This window comes from Meleagris gallopavo, chromosome 6, assembly GCF_905368555.1.
Source record: "Meleagris gallopavo chromosome 6, MGAL_WU_HG_1.1, whole genome shotgun sequence".
NCBI lineage: Eukaryota > Metazoa > Chordata > Aves > Galliformes > Phasianidae > Meleagris > Meleagris gallopavo.
This window is the reverse complement of record NC_139409.1, coordinates 41,301,252-41,313,565: the sequence shown is the minus strand read 5'-3', so window position 1 is coordinate 41,313,565 and position 12,314 is coordinate 41,301,252. Positions and strand designations below refer to the sequence as shown.

General features: G+C 39.0%; 1 protein-coding gene across 4 annotated transcripts in view; it reads left to right on the top strand.

The window, feature by feature from the left end:
- Nucleotides 1-11,249, top strand: part of CPNE4 (copine 4) — a 262,207-nt gene extending 250,958 nt beyond the window's left edge. For all 4 annotated transcript variants that reach the window (XM_085226459.1, XM_085226458.1, XM_085226457.1 and 1 more), the window contains 3 exons: nt 2,603-2,736; nt 4,887-5,123; nt 11,058-11,249. In XM_085226459.1, coding sequence (XP_085082585.1) covers nt 2,603-2,736; nt 4,887-5,123; nt 11,058-11,189 — 503 coding nt within the window. In that variant the 3' untranslated portion in view covers nt 11,190-11,249. The remainder of the gene's footprint in view (nt 1-2,602; nt 2,737-4,886; nt 5,124-11,057) is intronic.
- The last annotated feature ends 1,065 nt before the right edge of the window (nt 11,250-12,314 follow it).

Sequence of the window (12,314 nt, the reverse complement as noted above, 5' to 3'; positions counted from 1 at the left end):
CTGAATAATATTTTGCTTTAAACCAAGAAGCAGAGACTGGAACCAATATAAAGAGTATGTGTCTGCTTTGCTCTTGAGGAATGAAATCCCTTTCTTTGTGGAAGTAGTGACCTTTTACTGACACATAAGAGGGTTACGCATCACTCTACATTGAATAGGGTTTGTGTTAAAATGTCAACTCTTTAATGAACAGAGGAATGATTAACATACGGAGCGAGTGTTTCTTATTTCAGTAAATCCCTCATATCCTACCTGACTGAAAAAAATGTATATTTTTAATTCTACATGAGAGGAATTCTTTCCTGACATTCAGTCCACCAATCCCCTGGGGGACCTCGACAGGCTTAAGAGCCACGTTCATGCAAATCTCATGAAGTCCAGCTGCAAGGGCCTACACCTGGGTTGGAGCAAACCCAAACACAAATGCAGTCAGGGCAGAGAATGGATTGAGAGCAGGCTTGGGGAGAAGGTCTTGGAAGTGTTAGTGGATGAGAAGCTCAACATGAGGCAACAGTGCATGCTTGCAGTCCAGAAAGCCAACTGGATCCTGGGCTTAATCAAAAACAGCATGACCAGCAGGGTGAGGGAGGTGGATTTTGTAGATATACCTGTACATTCAAAAGAAATGCATATTTTCAGTTTTCTCGCTTGTAAACTGAGAATATTTGATATAAAGATCAATGGAATGCATAAAATACAGATATTTGCACATTTTTCCCCTATTACCATTTCTATTCTGAAAAAAAAATAGTATTTATAGTTTTATGTTTAGTTTATTTAGAGTATTTACAGTGTAATAGTCTTATATTTAGTATTTACTTATTTACATATAATCTTATATCTTATATTTATAGTCTTTATTTTTGAGGAAGAAAATGACAGCATCTAATCTGAATAAATGTTTCTACGCATATATGCATTCTTCTACACACATATGTGCACATGCTTACACTGTATTTCATTAGAACTATTGAACATGGATTCAGATTAAAAAAGTAAAGGGATGAATTGTGAAGAAAAGTACACTGTTGGCTTTGCCTAAAGTGGAAGGGTCCAAGAAAAGTAAGCCACAAGGTAAACCACTCTCATATCCTTTTGGATTCGGATATAGGAGGAAGGCAGATATTTCTGAAAGATACTGAACCTAGGCTATATACAAAGTATGTGTTTCTAGAACGTGTTTATTTCTAGGATGAAAACAACCTCCTGACATAAACCACACTAGATCTATTTGGACTACAGGGAACAAGCTTTATCTCATACTATTTTAATGCAAAAATTAAAAACACATTGCATCTTGCCAGCATCTTAGAGAAAATTTATGAGGCCTTGGTGCAAGACATGTAAGTATATATAATGAAGACTTAGTTACTTTAAAATTGGGAGTTAACAAAGGACCCATTTTGCAATATAGTTTAGTCACTGGAATTACCAAGGGAAATTCTGTACCTTTATTCTACATTTTAGCAATCGTAACTATAATTGGAGAGTTTTCTTTTATCTGTGAGCATTGCAATAGAATAATGTGTTTGTAACTATCTACAAAGAGAGAAGACTGTGTTCCCCATCATTTCATCATAGGAGGTTCAGGTGTATCATTGTTAAGTTATTGCAGCTCCCTTTGATTTGTTAGTAAAGGATCCACACATATATCCTGTAAACATGGCTGAGTAAAATCTCACAAGTGAGCCAGTCTTGATGCAAACCTCAACTAGCTCAGGATCTCACCGAAGCCATTTCATTCTTCAGCTTCCTTTACACAGCTCTTCAATCTGTCATTTTCTTTCCAACTTCAGACCTCTAATCCTCTAGGTCTGTTAAGCTGTGGAGGCTAACGTGCATCACTTCAAGAAATGCTTCTTCTCAATGATTGAAAACTCCAATTCTTATTCTGTGATCTGTCAAGTGTGTCAGCAGAAGTCTGTTCTCCTTGGTCTGGCTATATATCCTGAAATGAAAAAGCCATAAATAGCTAGTTCTCCATCAAAACTTACTGACTAAAGCTCATTTTTCTTAGACTGGAAAGCATTCTTCTATATTTATTCCAAGATTTCACAGTTTTTGGTCACAGCTGAATTCAACCTGTGAGTAATTATGCAAATTCACCCTGAAAAACTATTTTCCTAGCACAAGGGAGTTAGGTATTTGCAAAGATGTTTGAGTTCCTTGACAGCTCTAGATTGTAAGTGCAAAGGGTAATTTGTTGGTAACCACCATGATAAGCAGAAATAAATATCTACCTGAAGACAAGGAAAGAGAAGTGTTGAAAGGCTTTTAATTTGTGCCTACCCTTTTAGCATGAATGTTAGCTGGTGATCAGCAAGTAATCACGCCTTCAAATGAGAAGAATGAAACCTATGGCATTGCAAGCTAATACCTGGAAAATAAGCGTTAAGCACTGCTGGGAAGAAGCACGGTATAATGAATTATCTATTACAAACTAGATTCAAGGCAGCTAGAGGCAGCTTCTCAGAAATTATCTCAAATTGTTAGTGCTTACTAATTGTGACATTTTGAATTTACTCATTAAGAACCTGCCTTTTATTTACACTTTAAACAAGCATGATATTGGTTATGTGCTCACATTTGCTTTTCCTACCAGGAATACAAGGTGTTGTGGAGGCTTATCAGAGCTGCCTTCCAAAGCTGCAGCTCTATGGGCCAACAAACATTGCTCCCATCATCCAGAAGGTGGCAAAATCAGCATCAGAGGAGACCAACACCAAGGAAGCCTCGGTAAGGGCATGATGCTTTGTTCTTGCACTGTCTTGTAGGCCAACACAACAGGATCTTTCAGTTTATATTATTAATGTCTTACCAGCTTTTACCAACTACCTTCACAGAAGTCATTTTCAGTCTATGGCAGCTGGAGCAGTGTATCTAACCTTTACATCTTTTGATAGTCATGACTTTCAATTCTTACCCCACTGTTCTGTTTCCTGTAACACACTCATGTCTTCGCAGAGGAAATATAAATGGCAGGACTAGAATTACAAAAATGCAGCCCTAACTTTCATTATACAAGTAGATGAGTTCAGATGTTTCTCTACACAGACTACCTATTTTCAAGTATCTTGCAGAAACTGTACCAGAACTTTTTATTTTTGTCAGCTAGGTGTTTTGTTTTGTTTTTTTTTCCCAACCATTCCTCTGATACAGTAATACAGTTTTCATTTTACTATTACGGACATGTAGTACTATGTGCCCTTTGGAAATAAGGAGACAAGTCAGTTAGCCTGCATCTGATAGATTCATGACAGATTTATTGGGCTGTAAGACTTAAACATAGATGGTGTGTAACATACCTCTACAAAATCGTTTAGGCCTTACTTTTTTTCCTGTTTTTCAGACAGAATGGGAGAAAGGGAGATTAAGAGAACAAGAGAAAGTGTGTGAGAAAGTAGGTTTGAAACATCTACGAATGTAAAGCAGTGCTGTGGGAGTCAGGGATGTAACAGATAACTCAAATACTGCAGCATGAAAAATGGTCATGTATGGGAACAGAACAGAGATGCACATTGACATGCATCCCATTATCAGTTTGGAGCCTTCCCTGAGCTTTCCCGTTAAGGCAGAATTTCCCAAACATTTCTTTTCACTCTGGGCTCATGATTTCCACTTCATTGCAATTTGCAGTGTATTGATATTATTTAGAATCAGTCCTACAATGGTGAATGGCTGTATTTGAATTTCCATACCCAGCTAATCTCGAGGTGGCTCATCCTGTTCCCAGTGCTGTCTCTCAGCTATTATGTAGCATTTAATAAATTGCTTCATTTTTCTAAACCTAAGCTTCCCCGCTTTCTGTTTGCTTGAACTTCAAATTAACTTGTAGCATGATTCTTCAAGATGAAGTTACCTCTCTGTGTATTTTGTTTTACTCATGGCAGGAGGTGATGAACAGAACTCTGTGTGAGTTTACATAGCTGTATATAAATAAACTGTAATGATGTTTTCTGTTGGTACTGCTTGTGCAGAGTGACCAAATTCTATGACCTGTTCAATTCTCTTATTAATGCACATTTGTTAAATGGCTCCAGCTGCCTAGCTATTCATAAAGGACCCATGTGAGAGCTGCTTTTCCCCATTACCAAGTGAAGATGTAATAGCCTATTTGATCCCAGTCCAGTGAGCCCTGGACTATTGGGAAAGAAAAGACAAGCACAGAAAATTGCTTGCTCTCCTTTAGAGAATGAGTAAACCTCTCCTAACGGCTGTCTATAAAGTGTTTGAAAATGGATATTTTCCTTTTTTGCACATGCCCTGCCTCTTCTCAGGGACATCATCGCTCTGCAGAATACAGCAGACCTGCCATGGTGGGGTGCTTCTCTCACAGGTACCACTGGGTCACCTTGCAATTTGCAGATGGCTGCACCCATCCCACTTGCCTGTTAGCAAACCTCCTCTGCAAAGTGCTGTCATAACCTCCCTGACACCTCTGCTACAAGCTCGTAATGCTTCAATACCCCATTCCTTTCTGCCTCCCACTGGTTCCTAAGGGGAAGAAAATAATCAGAAACTGTCCGCAAAAGTGCAGCAGATGGAAAATAAGGCTGGTGAGGATATCAGGACTCTTCCAGACTTCCCAGCCAAAGTCCTACTCTCTCTGCCCTAGCAGCTAGAATCTCTCTTTTCTTCACTGTGCATCCTGTGGCTCCCTCCAGGTCCGGGAACTGATGTAAACTACAGCCAAGCTGCAGCAGAGGAGAAGTTAGCAACTGATGAGGTTTGAATGGGAAATGCACTTAACATTTGCATCATTATAATGACTCTTTTCTCTTTTAAAAGTCTATGATTGACAGTTGTCAGAAAGAATTTTATACAAAAAAAAAAAAAGGCTTTGAAAGATGAACTAATGTTTTTTACTTCTTATCCAACAACTTCAGCAATATTTCATCTTGCTCATTCTAACGGATGGCGTCATCACAGACATGGCTGACACCAGGGAGGCCATTGTCCATGCCTCTCACCTTCCCATGTCAGTCATCATCGTTGGGGTGGGAAACGCCGATTTTAGTGACATGCAGATGCTGGATGGCGATGATGGGATCCTGAGGTCTCCCAAGGGCGAGCCTGTGCTTCGAGACATTGTCCAGTTTGTGCCATTTAGGAACTTCAAACATGTAAGCTGACTTTTCATTCCGTTCTGCTGAAGAGTGAATGTATAAACATGCAGTGAATGGTCCCTGGAGGTAGGCTTAACATTGACTGAAAAACAGTATATAAAGTATACAGTATGTCAGTGGCATTATTGTGTCAGAAATGAAATCAAAACAAATACATAATGAAATGTTCTTCATGAGTGACATGGTTGGGAAAGAAGAGATGAGAAAATCCTTATGCTTCTTGTGGTGCCCATCCTTATATCCACTTCCTCTCTGATTTTAGTTTGTTTTTTCTCTCTGTCTTATTTTCCCTGATATCTCTTTTCCATTCTGTTTTCATGCATTCTGTTAGGGCTATTGTATTGCATGCCCATATGTGTACATTGTCCCTTCATTTCCACAGAGAAATGAAACGGCCGCAAATTTGCACTCAGTGGTTTCCCCCAGGAGGCTACTTATTATTGACATTCAGATCCCTGAATTCTCAAAGACAGAACAATCCACCCAGAGTATCCTGGTTGTCTGCAAACCTTTCCTCAAGTTCTGTACGAGAACAGAGCCAAGAAAGTGCTGTTACTAAGAGCTCCCCATACCTTCAGTGAGCTGTTCCCATGAAGTGCAGTGTGGTATAGGAGACACACTGGAGGAGGAGAGGTGACAGACTCAGCGCTGACTTACCAAATTTGAAGTAATCCCTTGGCCATGTACTTTCCTCCTCAGTCGACATTGCAGCATCTGTCCCAGGGACATTTTCAGCACCTGAATAGAGGCAGCGTTCACTCACGGAAGCTTTTCCTCCAAAGGACAGTTTTTTCAGGGTCCTTTTCTTCTATATGGAGCCATGGAATAGACATAGTTCATCACTGATGCCAATTCCATTCTTTTCCCCTCTGTTTTTCCATCTTTCTCTACCCTCTTCCCCTCATTCCTTCTGTGATATTTAATCATTTTTCCTTACTGTTTTTTCCTCCCTTAGTCTAAAAAGGATATCTTTGGTATTAGATTAGAGAATTCATTTACCCTACAGTGTATCTGTTTCACTTTCATCATGAAAGAGCCCTTCTCAAGCTGCTCTCATTCTCTTAGTTCTGGATTTGTCATACATAGGTTTTCAGTTCTGGGTTGGTTTTGGTCTGCATATGAATTTACACTGTTTACATTTCTTTAGTTTTTCTGGTCTTTGTGTTACTCCCAAAATACCTTCATTTTATTATTCTCTTCTCCAGAATTGTTCCTTTTTCTCTCTTCAAAATAAACTGTTGCCATGTTTGTCAGCTGTGGACACCCTTCTGACTTTCACTAAATCTACTGACAAATAAGTGAAAGACTTGTTCCTTTTTCCCCTTTACCATTATGTAAAGAATGTATCCTTGTATGATGGAAACCTCACTTTGTGCTATTAGACTACACTAAATGGTGGCAGGTTTACCTCTGAATTGTAGATACGTACATTTTATGTTGACAGCTCTGCTCAGCCACCTATTAAGTATCTGCTGGAACAAAGTATGAGCACGACCTGCTCATAGCTCACAGTTCTCCTTCATCAGATAATCACAAGTGTGTGGTACTGCACCAGTCTATTGTGAAAGTGTCAAGAGGCAAGTTATTTATGGACTGGTGCTAGACCTGCTTTCAATTAGCTGAAAAATGTTTCTGCAAGGAACTGGCAAATCCAGCTGCATTTGTTAAATTTAGTTTCACTTTGTGTCTTTATAACAAAGTTGAAATCATCCTTGATTGGATAGATTAACGCTGACAGTTGCAGCTCTGCTTGGACGCTGAATATTTTGTGCCTTATGTTAACTTTTGAGTGATTCTAAATGTTATTTTAATTGCAAGCATTGGTCAAATGGCAAGTGTATCTTATTTTGAGCTGTTGTAGATTAACTACCCCAGTATTGGGAGAGGACAGCAATCTTAAAAAATCATTGCTCTTGTTAAATAGAGATATTTTTCTCCCCTTTCTCTCAGTAATGGGCATAATATAGCTTTAGAGATAGATAATGTGCTTGCTATATCACAAATGCCAATATATCTTATACAACTTGATATTTAATCTGTGTATCATGATCTTTCAGCATTTTAACAAATGTCAGTGTAATGGATGAGTGCCCATAACAACAGCCACTTCTGCTTGAATTTCTTTGCTGTGAAAGCATCCCAGATAATATCTCCCTGGACAAACTGATATTCATAGCCATCTTTCTTACTTACCCTCAGCATGAACAAAAGGCCATGCCTGTTCCATCAACTAGTGGAATAATTTGTGATAATAGAAATGACTGTGATGTTTTGAATATTTTTTCCCACAGAAAATGCAGATTTAACCCAAAATTGGGTCTGTCAGATCACTTCTGATCACATATAAGAATTACTATAAATCAACATATTAGATTTTACAGCTTTAGGAAAAGATGCATTTGATTAAAAATCACATCTCTTTTGTCAGTTTTTGTCTTTTTTTTTTTTTTTAACCTGGTGTTTAGTTCTGCTACTTTGTATGTTCAACTCTTAAATACGGAAAAGAGAAAGGTGAACAATTTCATTAGAAAGACTACGTATCAAGTTTTATAAGGTCTGTAGATTTTTCTACTAAGTCATTTATTTATGCCTGAATCCATATTGCCTGGACTGCTGACAGAAGGAGGGATCTTACGGGATGTTATTTGTGAGCAATTATTTTTGTTGTGATAGAATAGTAAACCCAAACTCATTTTGAGTCAAACTAAACAATATTTTTTTCATTGCTTCAATTCTCAGGTCAGCCTGCAACTCAGAATCTCATATCTATTGGAAGAGATGAAAAATAACATTCCCAAAAGCTGTCTCTGTGAGAAAATCGAAATGAGGGAGAAGGGAATTCTAAAAATAACTACAGATAAACCTATCAAATAAGAGGGATTCTGACTTTAGGGAAGGGTCTGATCCTTGGCAGCACTCGTACATACATTTAAGTCAGTTACAGTTATTCACATATCATAAACTTCATAGCCCCATTCGGTGTTTTACTGGCTCAAGACTAGAGATATAAAATTTTATTATTGGGGTTTAATCTTCTCCTACATGATGTCCTGTATCAAGAGTGCTTCAGTAGAGCATTAATCATAATTGTATTGATTCCTAGCAAATCTCTACTTGCAGCTCCAACTCAATCCATTCACAGTGATACTATATGAGCTGACTTTTCTGTGTTTAAAAAGCGTGATGTATTTACTGCACACAACTCGGATGCAGCAAATAGATGGTATTGCACTTAGCAGTGTCTTTAATTATAAAGCCTAATAACTGCAACTTAATAACACCTATCACAAATAAGTAGAGAAAGCATAGTTCTTCACCACTGCAACGAGTAATGTTTTGCACTATGCATTGTAATTAAAGATTATGCATGGTAAAGCTGTAGAATGGAATCAGCAGTCATTTGTAATATATACCAATTATCATCAGAGGGGATTATTCTCTTGCTGCTGAGCGATCCAATTGTTGTGTATTAGCCATCAGATGAGAACTATTCATCCTGAGGTGTTTCTTGCTAGGTTGCTCTTCAAGCATAGCATTTAAACAGTGGTGTAACAAAATGTTACAGCAAAACATTTGTGTACCATCTGTGTTAAAAGCCCAGTGAAGGTAACAAACAGTGCTGCTGAACTGGGCTGGTTTTTAGCTTGGAAGCTCTTGGGCGTTTCTTAATTACACGAGTGTTGCTTTGCACCATCCAGAAGTGAGAGTGCTTCACCACACAACAGTGCTTTATGTACAGGTGGCCTGGACTGGCAGGAAATCACCCCTCACCATGTTTGGGGATGCTCCCTAGTAAAAAGAGCCCCAGGACCAACAGGCATCACCACCACGGTGAGGCAGCAATGCAGACATGTGTGAGGCACAGGTAGCCTGTTGGCCCGTGGGCACAGCAGGCATAATAGCTTAAACCTCAGTAGAAGGCTTCTCGCTTCTCATGCACACTGAGAGGTACAGGCACTAGAGAGACAAGTAGCATCAGGAAAATGATGCAGAGATGAGTGCTGGTCCCATGTCAGACATGCAGACGATGTGTGTGATCCACAGAAGCTGGTGGCAAGTGTCCCTGCCCAGCATCTTTAGGCACAGAGCAGAGGGGAGTTGTGCTTGTAGTGCTGGCCCAGCTTCCCCCACTCCCCGTTTTATCCTTTATGTACAGTTGTATTTCTAGTAAAATAGCACAAAGGCAAGTTAAGGTACATGCAGTGTTACTGCGCTGGTAGGGAGATTTAAAAAACAGTAATTCTCAGTACTAACATAAAGTCATTTGCCTGACTCCAAGGAGCATTTTCTGCTGATTTCAGTAAGAACAGATTTAGACAAGAACAGGGCAACTGTGAAAAACTATGTAAAATAAACGGGTCCTGTTGCCTTGTAACACCTGGGAACGGCTGCTGTGCTGTCACACAAGGTATGGGGTCTGCTTTGCCAGTTTGTTTCTGCAGAATTGTTCCAGACTTTTGCCTGCTCAAATATTTTGGCAAAAATGTCTCATTGTGGAAATACTGGTTCATTTTATTCGTTACTAATCACATAAGTGACTCAAAATATCAAAATACAAAAGACAGAGTTTTATTTATACTTTTTCTAGCACTATTATACTGTAATATTTGATAGTAGAATTTCTAATGCCCATGAGTTTTCTACAGCCCTGGGTTAGTATGCCTGAGGATAATTTACTGTATACCTCCTAAGCCTAAATATAAGACTGAAAGAATAAGAATCCTACCTCATGAAAGACAGCAGGGCAAAAAGTCAGTCAGTACAACTGCTCTGTGAAAAGCCAGGTTTGAATACTAGCTGAAAGCATTACAGACAGGGAGAAGGGACGTGTTCATTACTTTGGGCAATAGTGCTTGGTGTGCAGAAAAAAATGTGATCCAGCCACTTGCTAAGGAGTTCCCCTGGATCAACTGAGCTGCAGTGTGTTGTACCTGGAGATAAGTACAGCAGACTAAACCTCTCAGACTGAACTTCAAGCATTTGCATTTTTTTCTGTATTTTTGAGGAAGGCTCACAGGGAGCAGAGTCGGGTAGGCTGACTCACAGGATTTGGAGTCAGCTTTCATCCAAATACATAGAAACAGCAAATCCAAAACACGGGGCAGGAGGGTACCTTTGGTTTGCATTGGGCTACAGGACACCAGTTCTATCAGTGATGGATACAGAGTCTGAAGAAAATCCTTGTAGCACATGCAGGTTAATGGTTGCCCACAAAACATCCACAGGCCCCACAGAAGCACTGTCATGGTGCAAGGCAGCAACTGCCACTGCCAATAGAGGGCAAAAGCCAGCAGCCACCTCTACATCTCAGGGATGTCACTTCTTATAGGAGCTGTTTCTGGGTGATGCCCACCACTTGAACGTTGCAGGAAGAGCTTTAAAGCCTCCATAAAACCCAAGGAATTAAACCTTTTCAGACAATGATTTAGTTCCAATGAAAATATAAAAATTATATTATATATTATATTATATATATATATTTGAATTAAAAACCTCCCCAGCCATTAAAACACCACACCAGCAGCTGAAGATCAGAGTAGTGATGAAGGCCTCCCATTACAAGGATGTCCACCCACGTTCAGCATGAAGTTCTGCAGGGTCCCTCAGTGAGTACTGGTGAATGCAGTCTTTGCAGAGCATTTCATCATGATATGGTGCTCTCTGAGCGCAGTGAAGTTCAGGGCAACAGTTGCCTCAGCCTTGAACTTAGAAGAGTCCAAGTGGATCTGAAAATATGCAGAACACTCTCATCTTTAGCGTACTTCTAAGTGGCCTTGTGTACATGCCCAGACTGACAAACAAAATGAATTTCATAGTACCACTCTGTACCATATGTCTTGCCTTGATCTTGTGGCTCCAATGCCTTTAAAGCCCGTGGCACTTATTGCACAGAGACAGGTTAACATTTGTGTTTTCTACCATTTCCTGCAGGCCTCCCCAGCTGCTCTAGCAAAAAGCGTTTTGGCTGAAGTTCCAAACCAAGTCGTGGACTATTACAATGGCAAAGGGATAAAACCAAAATGTGTGTCAGAGTACGAGTCTTCCAGGACACTAGCTCCATGAACCTGCCTGCACTCTTTTACAAAATCAAAAAAAAAAAAAAAGAGAGAGAAATGCTACTGTCTACAACTACTGTACTTAAAAATGAAACAAACAAAAAGAATAGCACGTTTTGGTGATTTTTAAAACTAAAATAACCTTATAACCTTTTTTTTTTTTTTTTTTTTTTTTTTTGCATGTGTAGCCCAAAGGCTTAAATCTGTGGTATTGTTGAAACCTTTTTATGAGGAAAATAAGTCCAGAAAAAAAAAAAGTGAACTCTTTCCATTACAGCATGTCTCCTTGAAATAAAAAGTTATCTGTATCTGTTTTTTATACAGGTTTGTTGACATTTTGCTAAATTTCTTATCTTTACACTATAAAGCATTTTGAAATATTTATTGAGAGTCGATAGCCAAAATGTATTTGGTTTAATCTGCTATGAACTGAGAGATTTTTCAAAATGGCAGATGCATGAACTGTATTTTGCATGTTTAAAATAAAAACAACACAGTTTTGCAGTTGTTGTCTTTATTTCTCTCTCTGCCACAACATCTTTATTTCCCTCGCTGCCTGCTTTCAAATTTCGTATTGAGTAGTCAATTATTTCAAGAGATAACTAGTCCTGAGCATGGGCACTTCTAACATTTCCAGTTTGTAATATGGGTACCCAAACACTCCCACGCAGTCTGTGGCCTGAGCAGCAATTTTTAAAAGCCTGACACATTCATACAGAGTGTTCAGACCATAGCTGTGAACAGATCTGGCTTGGAGGGCGTGATGCATCAGGAATGCATGAAAAAATATGCCCACGTAATCCAAACGATCTGCCTGGCTTTCCAATGCGTTGGTTTTGGCTACCCAGATTTAGAACCTATGATGTTTGGGAATTCTTGTTTTGTTTCATTTTTGTTTTGTTTTGTTTTTAATCTTGCACCCAGTATCCAACTTCACGTGACACCTTTTCTAAAAGAAATTTTGCATGGCCCGATTTTGTGGCAACTGAAAATTGAAACTTCTCACACACAGCTGTTGTGTACGATAGAAGAACTGATTTCATACCAAAAAAATATATAAGAGAACAAACAAGAACACATTAGCAGTGGATTGATTTTTCCATTTAAATATTAAAGTATATTCACCAATGAA